Source organism: Artemia sp. Qi Xiang Cuo, chromosome 3 (genome assembly GCF_049724085.1).
Source record: "Artemia sp. Qi Xiang Cuo chromosome 3, ASM4972408v1, whole genome shotgun sequence".
NCBI classification, from domain to species: Eukaryota; Metazoa; Arthropoda; class Branchiopoda; order Anostraca; family Artemiidae; genus Artemia; species Artemia sp. Qi Xiang Cuo.
The window spans coordinates 38,889,786-38,913,144 of NC_142796.1; the positions used below are offsets into that span (position 1 = coordinate 38,889,786).

At 37.0% G+C, this 23,359-nt stretch overlaps 1 protein-coding gene across 1 annotated transcript in view; it reads left to right on the forward strand.

Annotated features, from left to right (window-relative positions):
- LOC148954076 (E3 ubiquitin-protein ligase MIB2-like) overlaps positions 1–23,359 on the forward strand; it is a 104,898-nt gene that overhangs the window by 25,481 nt on the left and 56,058 nt on the right. Inside the window, 3 exon segments of the mRNA XM_089085819.1 lie at positions 12,571–12,810; positions 15,535–15,706; positions 22,700–22,815. Coding sequence (XP_088941945.1) covers positions 12,588–12,810; positions 15,535–15,706; positions 22,700–22,815 — 511 coding nt within the window. The 5' untranslated portion in view covers positions 12,571–12,587.

Below are 23,359 nucleotides of genomic sequence, written 5' to 3' on the forward strand. Positions count from 1 at the left end.
AGAACCCCATCATATACGTAATAACATATATGTAATAAAGAAAAAAAATAAAAAAAAACAAGCGATACGGCTCAATATTAATCGAAACTTTTAAAAAAGGAACTTTGATGTCAATAAATGTATCAAAAGAATGGGCTTATAATGCTGATTCTAAATATATGAATTTTATTAAGTTTAGTATTACTCATCAAAGCCTACGAGACTGAGAAAATTTACCTGATTTTTTAAAGAGGGGGAAAACTTCCCCTAAAAGTGAAAGAATTTTAATGAAAATCACACCGTCAGATTCAGCGAATCAGAAAACCCTATAACATAGGTTTCAAGCTCATATCTGCAAAAATCTGCAACTTTGTATTTTTTGCCAGAAGAAAAATATACGAATATAGCCTCCTGAGACCTGACCATAGAAATACTTTTCTGATTATGTTCATTTCTTTGTAGTTGACTTAAAAAAAATCATTTTGACCATTGATCAACTAAAAAAAAAAGTTGACCCCCCCTCCCTCCATCTGTAGGATGTCCACAGGTGTGGACATTGGGTCCCTATCAAGCTAAGAGTATAGTAAAAATCTGTTTCGTCTATTAAAAGAGATATGTCAAAACGTTGAAAACAAAACATGACCCTTCATGAAATTTCTTGAAGCAGTTGTTTTCTCCTGTCAAGCAGAGAATGATTTTACACTGCGAGCACATCCATCTTGACCTTTTGCAGCATCCAGGCCTTCTGCACCGGGATGCATTCGCCAAGTCACAAAATTCTGGTAGATGCAGTGCAGCTCTGGCATATGGTGGAGGGATTGGCCTCTTTTTCACACTGAAAACACGGTGTTGAGTTTCACCCAATGGCTCTTCGTTGCTATTTTCTTGACCTCGTGACTCTGAGCTTCCAGAATTGAGCAAAAACTCGGCCGCGTTGAAACGAAGATCAATGAGCTGTTTGAGGTCACCAGAAACTTCTGGGCCATGGCCCTTCAGCTCATGAAATGCATTGGCTAGTGCAGCATCCACAAAATGATGAAACAGACGCACAGTCCATTTTTTAGTACGCGTCTCAAATCGGTAATAGCTGACCATGCGGTCCACAAGATCGACCCCACCCATGTAGGTGTTGTAGTCAGAGACTACTCGTGGACATTTGACCTGCACGTAAGACACCTGGCGCTTGTCATACCGTTTGACCTCTGTCTCCTCTTCTATACCTATGCAGTTTGAAGACGGGAGAACCACTTTGTTATCATACCACTGGGTCACGGCTATTTTTCTATCTGAGCGCAGAGACATGACAGAGGTTCCTCTGCCCTTTCTTTTCGTTTCTGTTTCGGTAAAAAGCGTTGGGCCGTTGGCACCCAATCGGTTCTTCATGATAGTTCCGGTCGCATTTATTTTTCTTTCAGCCAGCATGTCGAGGAGCTTAACAGACGAGAAGAATCGGTCAAAATAGAGGTATGTACTTTCTGGTAGGGTCTCAGACAAGCGCAGTACGATCCCAGCTGACAAGCCATGTGCTACCAGCTGTTCTCCCAGGGTGGTGGCTCCCTGGTAGATTTGGAAGTCAAGTATCAGCCCTGAGGAGCTGGCAAGGACAAAATTCTTTAATCCAACTGGATTGGGTTTGTTAGGGACATATTGCTTGAGAGTCGACATACCCTGGAAGGGTATCATCTGTTCGTCAATTGAACAGTTCCTGTCACGTGGCAACTGGAGATAGATATTCCTGAAGTCGTCAAGGATCGGCTGCACCTTCCAAAGCCTATTTTTGTTTTTTTTTCGTCTGAGATTTCTGAATCAACAACGAACTTCAGATTCGACCGGGTTGTGAAGAATCTGTCTCGACTCATTTTTTGTGATATGGCTTCCACCTTGAACTTCCCAGACCAGTACATGCGGATCCGAAGAAACTTGAGGTTCCCCATCAGGATGACAATGCCAACCAAAATTTTCAGCTCGTCTGGAGTTACGTTCAAGCTTTTGTGGTGGGCCAACTCATAGTTGTAGTTCATGCAAAAAGCTGTATGTTTGAAGAAGCTCTCCGGGTAATATTGCAAAAAGAATTGTTCTGGACTCCAGTCGTCGTGGTCCTGGAAATGAGCGGGGCTCACGTCCGGGCCACGATGATTATCGAACCACCGAGACCTCCTCCAGGACAAGGTTGCTGCTGCTTTGTCAGCCTTCAAGCGTTTGGCACGGGTTGCTAAGGGTACGTCATCATTAGATTCTTCATTTTCAACATCTGGAAGAACAGTATAACTGCTTGATGACGGAATTGCTGCAACACCTGGTTCGCCCTCACAGTCTGAAGACGACAAGGAGTGGTTTTTTATCCATTTCTCGTTATCATCTAAATCAGAGGTCCAGGTCACTCTCATAGAGCATTCCGAGGGTGTCATCAAGGGAAACTACAAAAAAGGAACAGGTTCAGTGATCTTGAAACTAATATCTAGATAGATAGATGGATAGATAGTGATTGGCAAAAGAACTATCACAAACCCTAGTGTACCAAATTTACATTTCTTATTAAAAAAAAAAATACAATAACAAAATAATACAATAACAAAACATAGTTACCAATTTAACTAAAACACGACAGGTAACAGTCAGAAAATACAAAATACAAAAGTCATAAACATAGGTCATAAGTATAAAATATTTTAAAGGTCATAATATAAAAAGATGAAAAGGGTAACAAATAAAATAACCAAATATTCAACAATGAAAAAATAATATATACAAAATAGTTTAAGTTTTAGCAGACTTACGGATTGTGATTTTGGTGGATTTTATTTGCAAAAAAGGGAATAAAAGTTTGTTTTAAAGTAAGGAATAAATGGTTATGGGACACAGAATGGGGGGGGGTGGGGACACTTTACTGGGGTGGTAATTTCTTATGGGTGAGTAGCGGCTAGGTTGTTGCCAATTTAGTAAACAAAACAATCATTGGCCTCTGCTATCCCCATTAGAATCAAGATTTGAACTACGAAAAATCAAACCTAGCTTTTTACTCGATTGGAACCACCTGTCCACAGTCGTGGACATGGAGGTTTTCCAAGTTCCAAATGATGGCGCTTATCAAACTAACTGCTTTTAAAACTATCTAAGTACTGTCTACAATCAAGAGAGTACACCAGATTTTTCTCAGAACTCGTTCTCACCACTTTCTTTTTTTTCTTTTTTCTTACCTTTGCTTGTTTTCATCTCCTTATTTTAGCCTTTTCTAGTTTGTAAAAATACCACTAAAAGTCGCAAAAACTTTCTGAAAAATATCGTAGATGGCTTTCCAGGTCCAAAAAGCACGTTGAAACAACGAAATCTTTGCTAGATGGTGAGGCCTTTGCACAAAAAATATTTTATGGGGGTGTCCACAGACGTGGACACCAGGTCCCAGGAGGATAGAAGTTCGTTACGTAAGTTAATTTGTAAATTACGTCAGAACCAAATTTGGAGACAGCCATTTAGCAAAAGAAAAGTAGAATTTTTATGAAAATTTTGTTTACTTATTCAATGACGGTGAGCCAAAATAAAAGCTGCATTAACTAAAAAACTATCAGAAATTAAATTAAAAAAACAAGTTTTTTAAATTGAAAGTAAGGAGCGACATTAAAACTTAAAACGAACAGAAATTATTCCGTATATGAAAGGGGCTGTCCCCTCCTCAACGCCTCGCTCTTTACGCTAAAGTTTGACTCTGTCTCACAACTTTATTTTTTAAAACAATTTCATAAAGCCCCTTCATATACGGAATAATTTCTGTTCGTTTTAAGTTTTAATGTCGCTCCTTACTTTCAGTTTAAAAAACTTGTTTTTTTTATTTAATAGCAACTAAGGTTGAAGAACCTGTAGATGTCACCTGGTAACATTGACTCAATAATCTTCATGTCACAGTTCGTGAGTGGATTATCACTATTTATATATATACAGGACAGTTAACACAATTTTGTATCACAGTTCATAAGTGGATCATCATTATTTTCATATATACAGGACAATTTGGTTTCTTTGTTGGGTGTCAGTAGATGTATCGGAGGCCAGGTGTATTTGGAGGCTACAGGGGGTGGGTGGTACCTAATAAATCCTGCTTAATGAAGCTAGTTTGTCCCACTGCATCTTCAATGATTTGCTGCTCCAATCATGGTCAACACCATTCTGAAGCTATCAACTGATCCGGCCAACACGGTAGATTTACTGAGTCAATTCCGCAGTGGAACAACACAATTGGTGAAGAAGTTGAACTTCTCACTCTTTCTACTAAATTTTTGACGCAGTTTTATGGGATTTCTTTGTGTTTTGGTGTATTCACTGTGATCGAAAACGGGCTTGAATGTGTCACTGGTCATCATCTTAAAAGCGAGGATGACATCTCCTCTCTTTCTATGGTTTGTTAGGGTAGGCAGGTCAAGCTTTTCTAGCTGTTGCTTGTAGGAGATTTGTTTTGTAGTAAAAAGGGAGCTTGGACGCTCTACGTTGGACCTTCTCAAGTATCTCCATATCACACTTACAGTGCAGGTTGGCAACCAACATGCCAAACTCAAGATGGGGACAAACAAGAGCTGTGTAAAGCTTCTTGATAACTTTTGGTTGGCGACTTGTTACTTAACGCTTGATAAAAAAAACATTGATTTGAGCATTGGCACTTCTTCTCTATATGTTCTGTCCCTCACTGGAATAGCCTTTCCAAAGCCACCATCTAGTGCCAAACCATAGATGCATTCAAGAAAGGAGTTGATCATGACTGGCCAATGCAGAGTGCACCCTAACCTGGGCCACCAAACCATAGTCAAATCACACCACCAGCAAGATGTTCTACAGGATGCTCATTACCACCTTATCTTCCTGGACATTTGATATAAGGTGAAGATCCAACCTAATCCAGAGACATCAACTCAAAGGAAAAGTGGGGAAAACTTAATTATTAACTAGAAATTCTCTGACATACTTTTTGAAAATACAAATCAAGTGGTAGTTTTTTGCAGATGTTAGAAGCATATTCTGTATCATGTTGCAAGTTATCAGAGGGTTGAAGTCAGACCATATTGATGGAGAATGAGGAATCTCTAAGTTGTTGGTGGTGTGGAAATGATAAGTCAATTGCTCAATAATACAAGATATATTATTAAATTGGGCAGCAGGAAGCAGGCAATGAAACTTTAAAAAAGTGGAAGAAGTACAAGACAGAAAATAAAGACATATCAAATCAAGCAAGGGTTAAAGTAAGGAATGGTTAGTGTAAGTAACTTACTACTTTAGGTCACTACCATGGGTGCCCAGCTGGATTGTAAGATGGAACATAATTTTTCTTTTGCTATTGTGAAATTTCATAAATATCTGAAGATATAAGGGATTTCAGTTCAAGGGGGAGAATTATCTTGTTATGAAAGAGGTATATTTTACATGGCCATTATAAAATCGAGTTTTGTTTCATTTTGCATGTAAAGTTAGTTGGTCTTTTTAATTGAAAATTATTTCTAAATGAATCTTAAAAATGAACTTATTCCTAAGAAAATGTATTATGAATATATTCCCATACCCCCAACCACCACTGCTATTCTGGTGTCTGCCCCCCCCTGAAAAATTTTCTGCAGGCCTCCTTTGTCACTACATTAGCTTGTTATGGTCACAATGACAAAAAAGCAAAATCTCCCTCTTTTGACAATAGAAGGTAAAATAAAGTCTTGTTTCAGTCTTGAAAGTGGTAACACCTGTTTTTGGATTTATTGAATTTCAAAACCCTGATTTGAACTTGTATTAATTCACTAACTTTAACTTTGATTTATTCTGTGACCTTTAGCATGGGCACCCATAAGCTGAATTCCAGGGGGGGAACAAACCTCGTCTAATTGGCACTTTTAATGCTATATAATAGAAATCTTAGAACAAAAATAAAAAAAATAAGGCAGCAACATTCAGCCAGGGAGCCCCCTTCCTGCTCCTCTTATGGGCGCCCCCCCTGCTCCCCTTATGGGCGCCCATGACCTTTAGCAATTATAGAAGTTTCACAATAAGTGAAATAACAGATTATTGGCCTTGGATAGCAGAGCAGTGATTATTAATGACATAAACAAACTTATAGCTAACTCCAATGAATAGCGAATAGCTAACTGAATAGCTAATTCCAACCAGATTCCCATGAGAATTTTTATAACTAGTATTTATCTTAAGCCTGTGATGATTAATTCAGTTACCTTAACCTAATAGGCGCATAGTTTAAATCATTGATGGTCTGGAATTTTCGATTAATAGTACTATATTTTATAACAAGTACTAATTGCATGTCTGCAGTTGCCATTAAATAAGCGTGAATAAAAAAAGCAGAAGAGGGACAGTTGCCTGCCGCAAACACCAGTGTACCTGCCAGGAGTTGTCTCATTTAAATTGCAGGGATTAGGTGAGCAGTAACTGCTGATTCTCTTTTAGTTATTCACCCACGTGAAACAAGTAGCATGAGATAAGAAGCGACCGGTATGCTACATTAAGAAGCAAAAGGTATTATAACTTAGAGAGAAATGTGATATAACAAATGTAATTGTACATATGAATATCCACTAGGGATCCAGATTTGTACATATTGAAAATTTTTAAATTTGAATTTTTTACCCAACGTTTTTTTTATGATGTTGACCACGATTTTGCTTCTCTCCACCTCCACCTTTTAAAGTTGACATTGGCTCATTGAAAAACCAAGACCCCCCCTTCCTCTTGGATCTGTGAACTGTTGTTAGCCCATAGCCAATTCACCCCATTAAAACCCTTTACACGTCTAATTGGCCATCTGGCCTGATCATAGAAATATGGTAAGGAGAGTGGTAAAAACATCTGGGACTCCAAACTTCTTTCGTGTGTGCAAGGAAAAAGTGACCAAAAACTCTATGCAATGCTGCGAGTGTGAGAAATACGTTCACGCAGCATGTAGGGACATGACAATAAAGGACAGCTATGATGTAAAAAAAAGACTCAAATGATTTTGTCATCTGTACCATGTCAAGCATGAAAGCTTGACTTGAAGGGACGAAGGCAAGCAAATCAAACCGCTGGACTTCCAAGGTAAACTCTAAACATACCTCAAATCCTGATAAAACAAAAACCGTGCCACCTAATAGCAAATATTCAGAGAAAGACAAGTCCACTTGCTTAAATTTGTTTTTTGTTGGCAGCACCATCTAGCAGCATGATTGATGCACTTGACTTGCCAATCAGCTCCTTCAGATGCTGTTTGACAACTAACACTAGAATTAAAACGACTCTCCCTGCTATTCCCGCGAGCCAGTCTTCCGAGATCTCAACGGTCAGTGCTGATTTGTCCACAAATTCTTCTTGGCTGAAAAAAGTACTAAAGCATTCCACTAGTCTAGGAAGCAGTCTTTCTCATGGGGCGCTGTAGGAACGACATTCTTTGAACTTTACAAGAAATAGGATCAGGTCCCAGTGGCATCTACACCCATGAAACAGGATAATAATACAGAATCGCTAGCCTTAGACCTGATCGATGTCCTTGTACAAATAGTCCAAAATAAGAATCGCATCATAAATGAGCACAAATCGCTGATTGCTCAATCGCTGAAACCAACGCAGAATATCAAACCATCATAATAGACACCCCAAAAATGCTACACAGCAACAATGATGCACGACAATGCAGTCTTAGCCACAAATAAGGAGAAGCCACGAAATTCCTCACATCCTCAAGTGTGGGGACAATGACTGAACCCCTTTAACTTTTAATTACTAGAAAAGTTTTGCAGTGTTCAATCAGTAGCTCAGACTAAGTTGCGCGAAGTAGAAGGCAAAACTGGTAATTCCTATGCAATTCAAAACTCCCACTATGGCCACTCTTTAAGGAAAAACCCAAAGTCAAATGCCCCAATGCCAAAAGAATTGTGCTTTATTTAAAAAAAAGGTCACTGTAAATGGGGATCAAAAGGCCGACTCAGTCATGAAGAAATACTGCCGCCGATCTGCCAAGACCACCAAACAAGTAGAGGCTGCCTCATTGCTCCCGGAAATTGCGGAGGGATCCATCCTGGAAAGTGCAAAACATTTGCAGCAGGCGCTTGCAGCAGGGGATTACACTGCAATTACTATCATGCAGACATCAAACCTACCCCAAATCCAAAAACTGACCAGCATAAAACAAAAACATAAAAAACTGGAGACAACCCCTAGACTACCACCCGCCGGAAACGAAATAATCAACCAAATGGAGGTCGTGAGTTTTGTACAGAACTGGCTCAGATACTTACCAGCAAGAACCACCACCAGGGTTTTCTCCAACAACAAAATGGTTGGAAAAACACAAGAACAAACCGCCATCAATCTGATCATAGACAAAATCACAACCGAGGGCGCAGCTACTGGATCTCATCTCGTTCAACTTACCAGCAAAGGGATCCCCCTGGTCACAGCTTCGCAAACAGTCACCAATCGACGGTGAGACCTTATCTGAAACCAACCAGCAGTCTAGTACAGGAAAAACTTGTTTAAACATGGAGGCAACAACAAAAACTGGTTCAAAATACATAACCATTCGTCCCACCTCAGTAGGCACTCACAATCTAAGACTGGGGACTCCTGATCCTACTTCCTGCAACCTGAAAAGAGGGGAAAAGAAAACAGGTTTTGATGCGAGGCCAATCAAATCTTACTGTTTTCCGACAATGGCCCTGTCAAATGTTCGATCTCTCAACAACAAGGTAAATGATATGGAACCCTTCCTAAGGAAACATGATATTGACATCGTGTGCATGGCAGAAACATGGATCCCGTCTTGTACCTTAGAAATGATTGACGAGTATTCCTGTTATATTTCCCCACGCTGCAGCGCATCGGGAGAACCCATGATGCACGATGGTGGTATTGGTTTCTACTGCAAAGAAAACGTACCTCAAAGGATTCTGGGTATCGCAGTACCAAAGGACCATGGCATCGAAGTTTAGTGGTTGTGGGCACGAAAAAAGGCCTACCTCATCAAGTTTCTTCAACAATTAAAGCAGCAATGGCAGAGCAAGACATGCCTTATGAGACAAAGTCACACTCTGACGAATATAAACGGAAGAGAAACATAGTAGTCAGACTACTAAAGCAAGCTAGGTGTCTGTATAGACACCAAATTTTGGCTAAGTTGCCAGTCAGTGATCCAAGGAAGTTCCACACGACTGTACAGAAACTAATGGGACAGCAGAAGTCTAAATCCACCCTGAGGGACCAGCAAGGAGAGAATATAACTGCAGAAACAATTAATACACACTTTTCAAAAATTAGCCACCAAAAGTCTCCCCTCAAGACTTCGCCACAGAATGGTCCAATCGAAACCATCCCTATCATCACAGTTTCCCAGGTCCAAGAAAAACTCAAAAATCTAGACATTAGGAAAGCCTCTTACACTGGTGGAATTCCTATAAGGCTGATACATGTATGCTCCCCCTTACTGGCTACACTATTGGCTATAATGTATAACCAGTGCCTACTGGAAGGTATTTTCCCAGATAAGTTCAAAAAGGAATTGATGAAACCAATTCCAAGGAAAACATTAACAACCTCACCATTCCATCTCAGGTCAATTTGAAAGCCGTCCATCATTTCAAAAGTCTTCAAAGATTTTATTTTACAATGTACTAGCAGAAGTGGAACGCAAAATCGATCCGATACAGTTTGGTTTTCGTCGAGGACACAGCACAACACATTATCTGGTCAGATTACTTCATGATCTACTAGAACACCTTGAAAATCCTGAGGCCCTTGCTGAAATAATCATTTCTGATTTCGTGAAAGTTTTTGATCTGCTTGATAATGAGACTAATCAACGAAGCCCGTGCCCTGAAAGTCTTGTAGTTTCTCTTATGTACCATCGCAGGTTTCCTTTCTGGTCTTCAACAGTGCATACAACTCGAAAATGGGAAAACATCCAACTTCCAAGACCTCACGTGTGGAGCGGCCCAAGGAAGCAAGTTAGGTCCCATCTTATTTGTGATAGTCATCAACCGACTGATGAGGCAACACAAACAGAGGTATAAATTTGCAGATGATCTTTCGCTAAGCCTGCTGCATCTCCAAATTCAAATTCATTTAATTCAAAAACAAGACATAGCTCTCGTGTGCAAGGCCCAAATATGATATCTCTAAGTCAAAAATAGCAAAATAAAGTTTCCTAATAAAGCTTCGACAGGATAAATAAAATGATGAATAAACACACTAGAGATTGAGGCGAAAATTGCCTAATAAAACCTTGCCAGGATAAAATAAACTAAACAATAAAAACACTAGAGATCATTGTAATATTTCACAAACCTCCTTTCACAAACACCCAGTTAACTCATACCCCTGGTTGCAGAGGTTCAACATCAAGCTAATAAAGTGAAGCTCCAGCTAAGCCTCGTGAAAAGCTGTATAATGCGTATCAACTTCCTGCAAAAGAGGAGCATAGACGAATGCTCTGCACCTCTCCAAACAAAGAAATCAGTAAAAACACTGACGATCTTTCGTTCGGACATCACTTCAGTCAGGTCAAAGCAAAAGAAGTTGGTTTTCTAAAATCCTTCGCAAATCTCAGAAGGTTTGAAATGACAGAGCAACTCCTTTTTTTGTGCTATAAAACTAAAGTCATGCCCGTAATGATGTACGGCTGTCCTGTCTAGCACCCGTCGTTTACAAAGAAACACAGAAACCAACTGGAAACAATTCAGAAGAGAGCCTGCAAAATAATTCTTGGGCCAAAGTACAAAAACTATGAACAAAGCTTGAGCAAACTCAAGCTCCCAGCCCTGGATGAAAGGAGGCATGAAATACTGATGAAGTTTGGAGCTGATATCCTGAAGTCCTCAACACACTGATATATCCTGCCTCTGTTTAATCCAGGGACCCACGCACACAAAACAAGGTTGGCAACTCTGAAAGAGGGAAAAAAAGTGTTAGAATGCCCGCCTACATACTCGACAAGATTTTTAAACTCCTTCGTGCGCTACTACGTCAGATGTTACGACAACAACGTCCTGAAGTCGAGGTGATGTTTTTTGGTGTTTTCTTTTGTGCTTTTCTTTTTTGTGCTTTTGTTTGACGATACCCGTGATATTGCAGTGTGATAAAGGAATGAATAAAGATTATTTTAAATAAAATAAACAATAAATAAAAAATATCATTCACACCAAAATACGAAAATACAAAGCTTCTTATGGTATTAATTAACAGAATGGCAAAATTGCTTCTTTTTGGAAAGCTAGCTTTAATATGATAACTTTTAACAATATAGTAAATGATTACTTAAAAAAAAAAACTGAAATGATTTATAATTTAAACGAATGTTATAAATAAACCTTTACAAGTGCGTCTACTTTTCAATAAGTAAGTGGGATCCAGCTAAAGAGACTATAGACGACAAGTCTTTGGCAGATTTATTTACCAATAAAACAATAGAAATTACTTTAATAATAGAACATTTCAGGTCGACGTCCTAGCATAAGTTTCTGATTTTTATAATAGCTGTATTTGTCTAGATTTTGGACAGGCTACTTTGCCTAGTTTGCTTAAATCAAAGTCTATAAAAAAAAACCTTCATATTGGCCTGCCTCAAAATAGAAATAAATTAACAAATAAAATAGAAACTACTTCAGTTAAAAATACAAAGGCACTCTTTCCAGTACTAAACAAGTGTTATTTAAGCACTTTAATTGACCAAGCCCCATTGCACTAAGGACTCAAGGTCATAAGTTTAAAGCTGGCTAGAAAGAAATCACTTATTTTTGTGGGGTGGATGTGTCCACCCACTGTATTTTATTTTTATTACTATTTTAGTTTTCTTGTGCACATTATCGTCCTGTTAACCCAAAGACTTATGGGTGTCAGTTTCAAGCCAATAAGAGTAGCCTATGAAGTTTTTCAACTTATTTTTGGTCGCCAATGTCCTCCATGATAACTAAAGGTCCCCTTGGTAAAAAGAACAATTCCTGAAAGTTCTTAAGCAAATGGGACAAAAACAAAGAATTTGGGAATAAAAATATTTTTGTAAGTTATTTTGTGCATTGTGGTTGTTTGGGCTAAGGACCTGTGGATATGATAAGTAGTTTCAATATGATAGGAAATGCTACTTTTGGCCCGGTTGGGGAGGGAGCATATGGTCTTAACCTCTATTGTTTGTACATTAGGGCTTCGTGGCCCAGGGACTTATGGATATAAGTTTTAAGCTAGGCAGAGCCAAAAAAATTTTTGGCCTAGAGCCCTTCCTTGGAAAATTTTGGGACACTATGGACCTAGGAAACAGTTCATGAAAGTTTCAAACCAATCAGACAGCTAAGGCAAAACATACCTACATTGTTTCTACTAAAACCTGTGTGTTAACAATTGGCAACTTGTATAATTTTCGGCCCTTGTTCTTGGGACTCTGATCAAATGAGCGCTCTTTCAAGTTTATTTAACCAACCCTTCCATACCAAGTAGAAAGAGAAAAAAAGATAATACAAAAAAGACCCTTTCCTCTATACTAAGGCAGTGCTATTGTATTGACTATGATCAATGCTACTGAGTTGACTATGGTGCAATGAACTGACTAATTTTGAAATTATAACTGACATTTTCCCCTCTTTGTTATAGGTCAATAATTTTAAAGAATGGATATCGGTGTAAGGGTGGTAAGAGGACCAGACTGGAAGTGGGGTAATCAAGATGGCGGTGAAGGATTTGTTGGCACAGTGATTGACAAAGGAACGCATGGCAGTGAAAATCTCCCAGATAAAACTGTTGTTGTCCAATGGGATATGGGCTGGAGAACTAACTACCGTATTGGATATCAGAATTCTTATGATCTACGGATCTGGGATAATGCTCCCACAGGTAAAATACTTTCAAAACCAACCCCACTTTTATAGGTATTATATAAAGGAATATTATGGGAGCCTTCCTCTTTAGAAACTTAAAAAGATTGCCCTAAAATCAACTTTATTGGTGTCAGACTTCGCCTTACTATCGAAGCCTTTTAGTTGGACCAGTCTTCTCTTATCTGTTAACTATTATGTATTATTGGGTAACAGAATTTTAGGGTAATGGATGTTGCTCCGACTGGTAAAGTACTTTGAAAATAACTGCAGTTTCTCTTTATGAAAAAAGTAAAAGCCTAAAACCAATTCTGGGGAGTTCAATCCCACCTTGTTGTTAAAAAAAACAGCAAAGTTTTGAATGAGTAGCCTGTGCAAGATAATCAATCAATCAATCAGTTGTATTTAAAAGAAGCACAGAAAAAATTACAGAACTTTAGACCCCCACAAAGGCTCTTTGGCTTGTGAAAGTGGGAGACTAAACATAACATAGCAGGGGTACTTGGCTTTGTCTGAGGGCAATAATTCTGCGATAAACTAGAACACTCCTTCATAAAGCTCCACTTGAAATTAAACTTTGGAGCCATCGAGGCTTTGCCAGATTTAACAGAGATTAACATCTACCAAATAGCTGCCTTGTGAATTAAATATTTTCTACTATATTATTTAGGAGTATTGTGCCCTTTTCTTACCTTCGGCAATATTAATAAATCTGCTATTTATGAATAATTAATAACTCTGCTAGCTACTATACAAACTACTGCCTTAAAAAGCTCTTGTTTTTAGACAAAAACTGGAAATTTCTGGAAATCCTTTATATGCTTCTAAAGTAATGAAGTTGTTTCTATCTTTAGAGGGAGGAGAGTCAAAGCACCCAAAAAATTATACATTGGTAGTAAATTTTCTATTTCTCCTGGAGAAGATTTTTACCTATAATGAACTAAAGTAAAAAAAAAGGAATAGAACAATAATGCCTTCATGCATGTAAGAGTATGTAAAAGACTGTAACACCACCTCTGAGATTCATTTTGTAGATATTAGCCAGGGTTAAAATTTTCCACTATTGGAGTGAAGAAATGGAAGCATATAAGGTAATATAATGGGCATGATGCATTTAGTGTCATTTGGAGGGGGGGGGGGGCAAAAGTAACATACTAGATTTGTCTTGTTGAAACCGTTTTTTTCTGACAAATTTAATGCAATAATAGATCCTATAGGTCAAGTTGGCATGCTGTTCCATTGCTAGTTTCTATTTGGAAACTTTGTTTTTTTTTTAATTTTTACCTTAAAAGTAATAAGTTCTAAAGCTTTATGCTAATTAATATTTACCATTCTTTCGTAAATTGAACTGAAGTTCCATCTAATTTTGATTTTGTTCACTCTTAGTTGAAGTTGATTTTCATTTTGTGTTTCCTACTAAGAATGGTAATTCCAAAGGCTACAAATCTTCAAAATATCCGAATATTAAAGTTTCTTTTTTATGATTGTTTTTAATTAGTTCTTTCATTTCGTGTTTTGTACTGTGGATTTATACTATATATATATATATATATATATATATATATATATATATATATATATATATATATATATATATATATATATATATATATATATATATATATATATATATATATATATATATATATATATATATAATATATATATATATATATATATATATATATATATATATATATATATATATATATATATATATATATATATATATATATATATATATATATATATATATATATATATATATATATATATATATATATATATATATATATATATATATATATATATATATATATATATTTCAAAACATTTGAACATCCGTGTACAACTCGTCAATAGTTTTTGCTCTCTGGGAAAGGTCATTATTTCTTCAAAAACATTAAAGGAGTTGGGTAGCCTATTTGTCTAATCATATTTTGACTTATGACAATATGTTGTATTGCCTTTCTAATTTACTAGTCAGAACAGAAGCTCATCCCTTCTATCCGTGAACTTGCTTAAAGAAAAGGAACAAAGGGACACAGTGTTTCGCGATTCTTCTGAAATCGATAAGAGATTTTAGAAATTTTTAAAGCAATTGAAAATTGGACCTAACACTAAAAAACAAGGCCTTATCCAGGTGGAGGGGGATTAGCGGTTTTGAGCCCCCCTCGAAATGTTCGTCCGACTCGTAAAATCGTAACAAAAATGCATATAAACAAATTTTTGATGCGTTTTCCTAAGTTTTGTTTTGCATTAAACTATGCAATTAAACTAGACAAGCCTGATGGCCCTCAGCGTAGACCCTCATGATTCACGAGGAATGATAACGCTGTTGAGCAACTGAGTGGGTGGTTGTTTGATTCTCTGTTGACTAGGATTTGATTATTATTCCATGAGATGAGAATGGGAGTAATGAAAAACGTCTGCTCTTGCTAATGAAGAACATTTTTCTGATTGCCCATGCATTTCCCCTGATAATCTGCAAATGAAATGAACTCTAGGCTATTTTTAAAATGATTCTTTTGGGAGTGTCTTACGACGTCATTTTTTAAAACGCCTCTAAAGTTAAAATCTGTATAGCACATTTGCCATCAATAGCGTTATAACTCTATTCATTTTCAATGTTGCATTTGCTATTTTTCGGTCCCTACAAAATCTAGGGGTAATGATCCCTCCATTAATCATACCTCCGTGCTATAGATTAGTTTATTACTGTGCTTTAACGCCTGTATTTCAGGTGTAAGTCATCCAGAAGTTTTGTGTGATAATTGTCGGAAGCATGGAATACCAGGAACCTTATGGAAATGTAATGTCTGCCAAAACAATGATCTTTGTACCCTTTGTTATATGGCCGATAAACATGATACTTCACACGCCTTTGTTAGATACTTGTTGGTTGATTCTGTTGGGTAAGCTGTCTGTTGAATTATATTGTTCTCATATGCTGACTTAATTATTTATTGTACATGTGTTGTTTTTTTACCTAACTTCCAAGTATATTTTCGATTAAATTCAATTCAAACATTTTATTAACATAAATATAACTCAATATGACAACAAGTCACATTAAAACAAAAAAAATGTGCTTGAAAAAAAGACTGGTCGGGTCGGATATCATTCATGTCGATTCATTTTGCCAATTTAGATAAAAAGGAGGGGGCATCAAAAATAATAATAAACAAGAAAAAATAATGGCAAGGTAAGAAGAAAAACCTACAAACCAATGAACTTTAAAAAGTCAAAAGCACTAAAGAAAATGTGGAAAAAAATATTTAGCTTCACATTTATGTGGACTATGCTGAAAGCTCTAGAACGACCTGGCTTGAAACATGAGCTAACTAAAATGCTGTAGCTTTGGTTGTGCTCCAGACTTAAGCCTCATCTACTCCCAAGTGCCCCGAACTTTTCACTCGCAAAAAGAAGCGAAGTATGTGAAAGCAAAAAAAACAACAAAAAAAAACCGGCTATAATCCTTAAAAATTACGATTTTAGTGTGGTGACAGACCCACCAAAATAGAATTAAGCATGCGTGCGTGGATGTGAAGCTGATATAGATGAATCAGTAAGAAGCAAAACATGTTTGGTTGTATGCATTGTTCATTTAACTGTTCTTAAATTTAGTTGATGACTTGAAATTATATTGTGTGAATCACCTCTTTCTATGCACATTTACACTGAGTGGTCACAAGTCTGTTAGATACTTGTTACTTGCTTATATTGAATAAGTTTTTTTTTCTAATTATATTGTTGACCGTAACAATTTGTGGCATTGTCTTTCTATTTTGGTTGTTAAAACAAAAGCTCTTCCCTTCTACCCATTGAACTTCCTCAAAGGGGAGGGTCAATGCGACACAGCGTTTCCAGACATTCCTGAAATTGATAAAATATATTTAATACATTTCTTTTTATGGAATATATTTTTTTCCCAATCCCCATACAAAATTATACGCTTTCTAATGATTTTTGTCAGACTGGCTCTTTGACTAGCTATGTGTATCTATCATATTAGGTAATTGTATAGAAATTATTTTTACATTCCTTGTAAAATCAACCCCTAGAAATCCTTTCTCACACCTCTAGAGGTTTGATATAATCATTTTGTTCAGAAACGTCGAAGAGCCTAATAATCTTGAAGGCTTGAAACTTAGATCTTTAACTACTGGGTCAAGAGAACCAATATTGGGTCAAGGTTGGCTTTAGGAATGACCCAATTGGAAGACCAAGATGTACAAGTTGTTCAACTGGTTTACTAAAGAACGTCCCAGCTGGACTGACAGAGTGGGGTCTGAATTACTCTAGTTAAATTCTTGTCTATATTTGTATTAAATATAGATTAAAAATAGATCCTGTTAAATTCTATAGTTGTGTTTTTATCTTTCGTTATTGTTTGTAATAAAAGATATTGTAAGAGATGCAATGTTTATACTTGTTTTAAGCACCCCTTGCTGTTTAAACTGAATGGCCTTACCAAGCGAAAATTGCAAAGCAATGTATATATGCAAAAAATGGATGAGAGTTGCCTTGAAATCAAAAGAAAAACATGTTCATTCCAAACATAACGATAAGATGACTGAAAAGTACCCTGGAAATTCTAATTCTGCTTGGACCTTATTCAAAAAAAAAAAAAAATTTATCAAGCTTTAGTGTAAAGAGCGAAGGTTGCGGAAGCGGCAGCCCCCCTAATATATGGAATGATTTCTGTTCGTCTTTGGTTTTAATATTGCTCCTTAATATTTATTTTCTGACCGTTTTCCAATCATACCAGGAATTCCCCTTCCTTTCCCTCCTCCCCAGTGTAAAATTTCCGCTGGAAGCTTCCTTCTTCACAGAAAATTCTCACCGTGGACCCCCCCCCCGCCGCAGAAAATTCATCCCCAAAAATTTCTATATTACAACCCTTTCCCCTGGGACTATGGGGGGCCGTATCATCCCAAAAGTATAGTTATTGGACCTTTTAACTATGCTGAATCAAATGGATATCTCATTATGGCTCTCGGAGGGCTTTGGGGAAAAGAGGGCACGAGAGGGGGCTAGTTGCCCTCCAATCACTTAAAAAGTGCACTGGAAATTTTGATTTTAGTTCAAATGAGCCTTCTCCCGAGCCTCTAGGACAATGCTGAACATCTACAGCAATTAAAGAAAAGATTAATGGAGCATTTTTGGGAGGGGAGGATGAAGATCCATAGTTTGTGTAGTCTTTTTTCATTTGTTTTCATTTATAATAATTTTTTTTTTATGAAAGAGATTAATTTTTGATATTTATTTTAGTTATTATATATATATATATATATATATATATATATTTATATATTGAGCAGAGCCGTATCCTGGATTTTTGTTCAGGGGGGGTTTTACTAATTTTTGACTTTTTTGGGGGGGGGGGGGGGTTACTAATTTTTGACTCAGTTTTCGACTAATTTTACTGGTTTTTACCTAGGTTTTACTAATTTTTGACTTATTTTCGAGTCGGTCAAAAATTTCGGGGGGGGGGTTCAAACCGGGTAACCCCCCCCCCCCTGGATACGGCCTTGATATTGAGTTATTTAGTTGAATTTATGGATATTGATTGTTGTACCCGTTCGACCTCAGAGCTTTGTTTCTTCTTGGACGGCTACTTGTTAAATGGTGTATTGTTTTTTAAAGTAAATTTTAATTTAATTCAAATTCAAAATCGGTTCGCTATGATCATCCCTGAAAAAAAAGATCCATGATCTTTTTCCTGGCAAAAAACACATAATTCCACATTATTGTAGATAGGAATTTGAAACATCTACATTATGGTTCCCTGATATGCTGGATCGGATGATGTGATTTTCATTAAGATCGCTTGGCATTCGGAGGTATCCCCCCCCCTTTTCGGAAATTTGACGAATTTTCTCGGGCTCGTCGCTTTTGATGAGTAACATTGAATTAAATCAATTTATATATTTGGAATTAGCATACAAATTCAATTCTTTTTTTAATGTATCTATTGTTTTCAAAATTCCGTCTTTTAGACTTGTTCTTTAAAACTTAAAAGTTGAGTTTTGCCCATAAATAATAAAATGCATTTTCTTCACTTCATGCTCTTGGTAATATACGGGTGGTCAATAAATACAAAATTTGCATATGTCTATCTTGTTTCAGGTACAGTTGAAAATAGTGCTAACATACTGGAGTGTGTTGAAAACATTAGCAAAAGCTTACATCAGATACTTGAAAACGGGACATAAAATCAAGTCAATTTTTTGCTAGTAATGCAGCTGTTGTGATGCAGTTACAATGTCTAGGAATTTCTGCGAATCATATTTTTTTTCAGGAAAACGTCAAATTTTCTGGATATTTCCAAATTTAGTGCTTTTTATTTACTTTTTTTTGTCTTCTAAAGGGAGTTGGAAGACCCCCGTGTACATAGATAGTTTCTGCCTGTTTTGAGTTTTAATGTGACGGTGTTACTTTCCTTATATATTTTTTAAGAATTAATCTATTTTTCTTTCTATTTTCTGAATATTCAAAGTTATCCTAAGCATAGGGTTGGTGCCCTCCACAAACTTTTTCGCTACAATTTTAGGGCCTATAAAATCTGATGTTGACTTTGGTACTTGTATCAGAGACTCGTGTGGAGCATTTAGAATGCCTGACTCCTTCTCTGTTAATAATTCTTCAGGTAGTGGTTTTAATCGAAGGAACTGCCTGCCCAATTTGTTCTGCCCAGCCTCTTCAGTTTTATTTTTCAACGCGTCCTCGTAAATATCATGCCTTTCCAATTTCTCGTACTCAATTTCTTCTTGCCCTTTTTCTAATTCGTCCACGACCACATCCTGCAGGTCCATTCTCTCTTGCCCAAGTTCTTCTAGATCTTTCTATTACCTCCTCTATTTCTACCAAAAGCAAATGGTTTAAAAATTGTGTTTGTTATTTTTTAGATATCCTACCTCAAACTGTTTTTTTTAAGTTATTTCGCGTTTCAGCTTCACATGCCTGCGCAATTGTCGACCGTTTGCCATCCTTTTGCTGCGCCTACCTCAGCACTCTGTCTGACATCCTCCCATACATTTTGATCCTTCTAGGACTTGGAATGCAACTCGTGCTTTGTGTCTGTGTCTATGATCCCCTTTATCATAGGATCTATACTTCAACCTACTCTTGGGTAACGATGACCTTGGTTTAAACATTTTTTGAGCATTCAAGATTAAAAGCACCAATACTTGTAGCACCAAGTCTGTGCAACATACTAGCATACTAAAAAAAAGAGCTCAAATGAAGTGACTCGTAATAACTGCCTATACCTGTAGAATTCTGTGAAACTAGCGCTTTACTGAAAAAAAAAACAAAAAAAAAAAACAAAAACGTAATATTAAGTACTTTGTGGTACCGAACTGGAAATAGGGAGCAACTCGGCCCAATAATAACCGAAATTTTAACAAAAACAGAATTCTGATAAAAGTTAATGTATCAAAAGAATTGCCTTTATGCTAAATCCAAATATGTGTAACATTCATCAGATTTAATATTGCTCATTAAAAGCCCCGATCCTGAAAAAAATTGTCTGATTTTAGAAAAAGTGGGAAACACCCTCAAAAAGTCTAGCGATCTTAATGAAAATCACACCATCAAATTCAACATATTATAGAACCCTATTGTGAATTTTATAAGTTGCAATCTACAAAAATGTGGTAGAGAATCGAGAGAGGGCTCATTAGAACTGAAATCAAAAGTTCTAGTGCCCCTTTTCAGTGATTATTATTTGAAAAAAAACTACGTTTTCTAAAGAGTTAAAGAGGCTGAGTCACAAGTTCGAACCTTAAAACGTACAGGGATTAGAAGGTACAGTTGGGGGGCTGCCGCCCCCAGACCCCCGCTTTCGCAGCCTTTAAATAAAAAAAAATTTTAAACTGAAAGTAAGGAGCGACATTAAAACTTAAAACGAACAGAACTTATTCCGTATATGAAAGGGGCTGTCCCCTCCTCAACGCCTCGCTCTTTACGCTAAAGTTTTTTATTGTTTAAAAATTATAGTTGTGAGAAAGTCAAACTTTAGCGTAACGAGCGTGACGTCGCGGAGGGGACATCCCCTTTCACATACGGAATAATATCTGTTCGTTTTAAGTTTTAACGTCGTTCCTTACTTTCAGTTTAAAATTTTTCTTTTTATTTCAAGGCTGCGAAAGCGGGGGTTTGGGGGCGGCAGCCCCCAACTGTACCTTCTAATCCCTGTACGTTTTAAGGTTCGAACTTGTGACTCAGCCTCTTTAACTCTTTAGAAAACGTAGTTTTTTTCAAATAATTTCTGCACGTTTTTGTACAGTCTATTACTTATTATTGCTTGACTAACTGTTAGATGATTGTGTATTATTCTTTTCTTTCTCGACAGGGTGTTTTAAGGGTCGACCTTGTAACTCAGCCTCTTTAACTCTTTAGAAAACGTGTTTTTTTCAAATAATTTAAGTAGAAACTGAGTTTGTTTTTTAAACTTTAAATTCAGTATATAAAAAATTTCCTCTGACAGGGAATCGACCCCGGGTCTTCTGCCTGATAGTCAGGAGTATCGATCGCTGTACCAAAGAGACACAATTTTACTTGTATTTTTAGTATGTGGAATCTATTTTTGACGCAAGCAAATTCCCACAAAACCTGATATTTGGTTTTTGGAAAACCGGGAAGGAGTGATTGGCTTGAGCTGAAATTTTGAGGATAATCTCCCAGGCCCCAGGAAAGCTTATCTCCTAAATTTCAGCCCGATCAGACAACGTTAAAGGGGGGCTGTGGTGGGAAAATTTAACCTGGGCTCTTATAGGAAAACAAGTTATTTCTTAAGTGTAAATTCGGGAGATAATTTTTTGGTCTGAAAATATCAAACAGCGCTTGCAAGTCAATTTCGGCTTTGATTGAGTCCTCGTTCACCCTGATCAGTTGCCAACTGTGGCGTGTAGGCGTGGCTAACAAAAAAAAAGAAAGAGAAATGAACATTAAGTGGCTATATCTGGGTTTTGGAAAACAGGGAAGGAGTGATCGGATTCAGCTGAAATTTCGAGGATAAGCTCCCGGGCCCTAGGAAAGCTTAACCTCTAAATTTCAGCCCATTCGGACAACGTTAAAGGGGGGCTGTGGTGGGAGGGTCGAAACTTCCGGCCCCGTTTACCCCATGAAAGTTGGAGGAGGATGAAATTTGCACGTTTCTTAGTTTGAGCTTGGGCTACAAAATGCGATCACCGCCGTCTCTCTGCGACCTCTAGGACCTGAAATCGCTTAACATTGTGGTGGGTCGCCTCTTTATAGAGGCACAAGTGTGCCTCCTTGACTACTTGAAACGGTCTGGATTAGTCGTCGGACAAGTTATATATGCTAATCCCGTAAAATGTAGGATAGGTAAGGATAATGGAAAAACAGTATGAAATTACACGTAGAGAACAATATTTGTAGATAAGCTATGTTTACATTGGAATACACAAGATTAATGTTGATATTTTTTTAATTGTCCGTAGCGTTTCAGTTAACAAGTTGCCGGGCGAGTATTTATTGCTGTTTTTAGAGATTATATCCGGGGAAGTTCGTGTCTAGCCGACAAGACGGATAATGCATGCTCGAACGCCGAATAAAGGAAGATTATAGGTTTGCTTTCTCCCCTCGTATATTTATTTGAAGTACTTATCATTAGAAATTTGAAAATGTAGGTATAAAATTCCGCCTTTGATCCCTTAAGTACCTCCCTCTTCCCATTAGGAAATATGTTGAACTTCAACTAGAGCTTTAGTGTATAAGGTTTAAGCACATAAGTGCAAATCGGGCCAACTCTGGGGGGGAGGTGGCAGGGGGTTTCTTCTTACCTGTTGCGAAAAAGAAAAAACGCCTCCCCTCATTTTTTTTACAGGTATGTCTACAAAGTAATGATTAAAAAGGTGCTCTAATTCATTTTTTTTCAGGAGTCTCATGCCACCAAGGAAGCATTCTAAAAAAACACCTCTGAAAGGGATATTTTTTGGTGCAAAAGTTGTTCGAGGGCCAGATTGGGACTGGGGAAATCAAGACGGTGGCGATGGTTTGTCTCTTTTTCTTTTTTTTTTGTTGGTTGACATTTATATATTAAGAAGTTCACTCAGCTGTTTTCGAAGCTTGGCTTCTTTTTTTGTACTTTTTTTTTCAAGACGAAAAGGTGCCTGCATAACAAACTACCATTGCAATATTTTGTGAATTAGTATGAAAATATGAAGAATGAAAAAAAAAAAAAAATGATAGTATTCGACCAGTAAATACAGAAAACAAAACAGATACTTCACCAAAGATCTTCTCTAAGCTTCAGATGTAGTGTTAGGGGGCAGAGGGGGCACTGGCCCTGGGTGCGGAAATTTAGGGGTGTGAAATTTCAAATAAATAATTTAACGGTTATAATCATTTAGTAATTTTTTTAATTTTGCTACTCTTAAAATAAAGCAGAGGGCGCAATCGGCAGCAAGTATAAGCAAATTGAATTCGAAAATTTTCATTTTTCCCATATCTTCATCACCATTCTTTGAATTAAAAGTAAGCAGATCATATTTAATTAATGTCGATGTTTTTTGTGTTTTTTTTTTCAAATTTTGTTA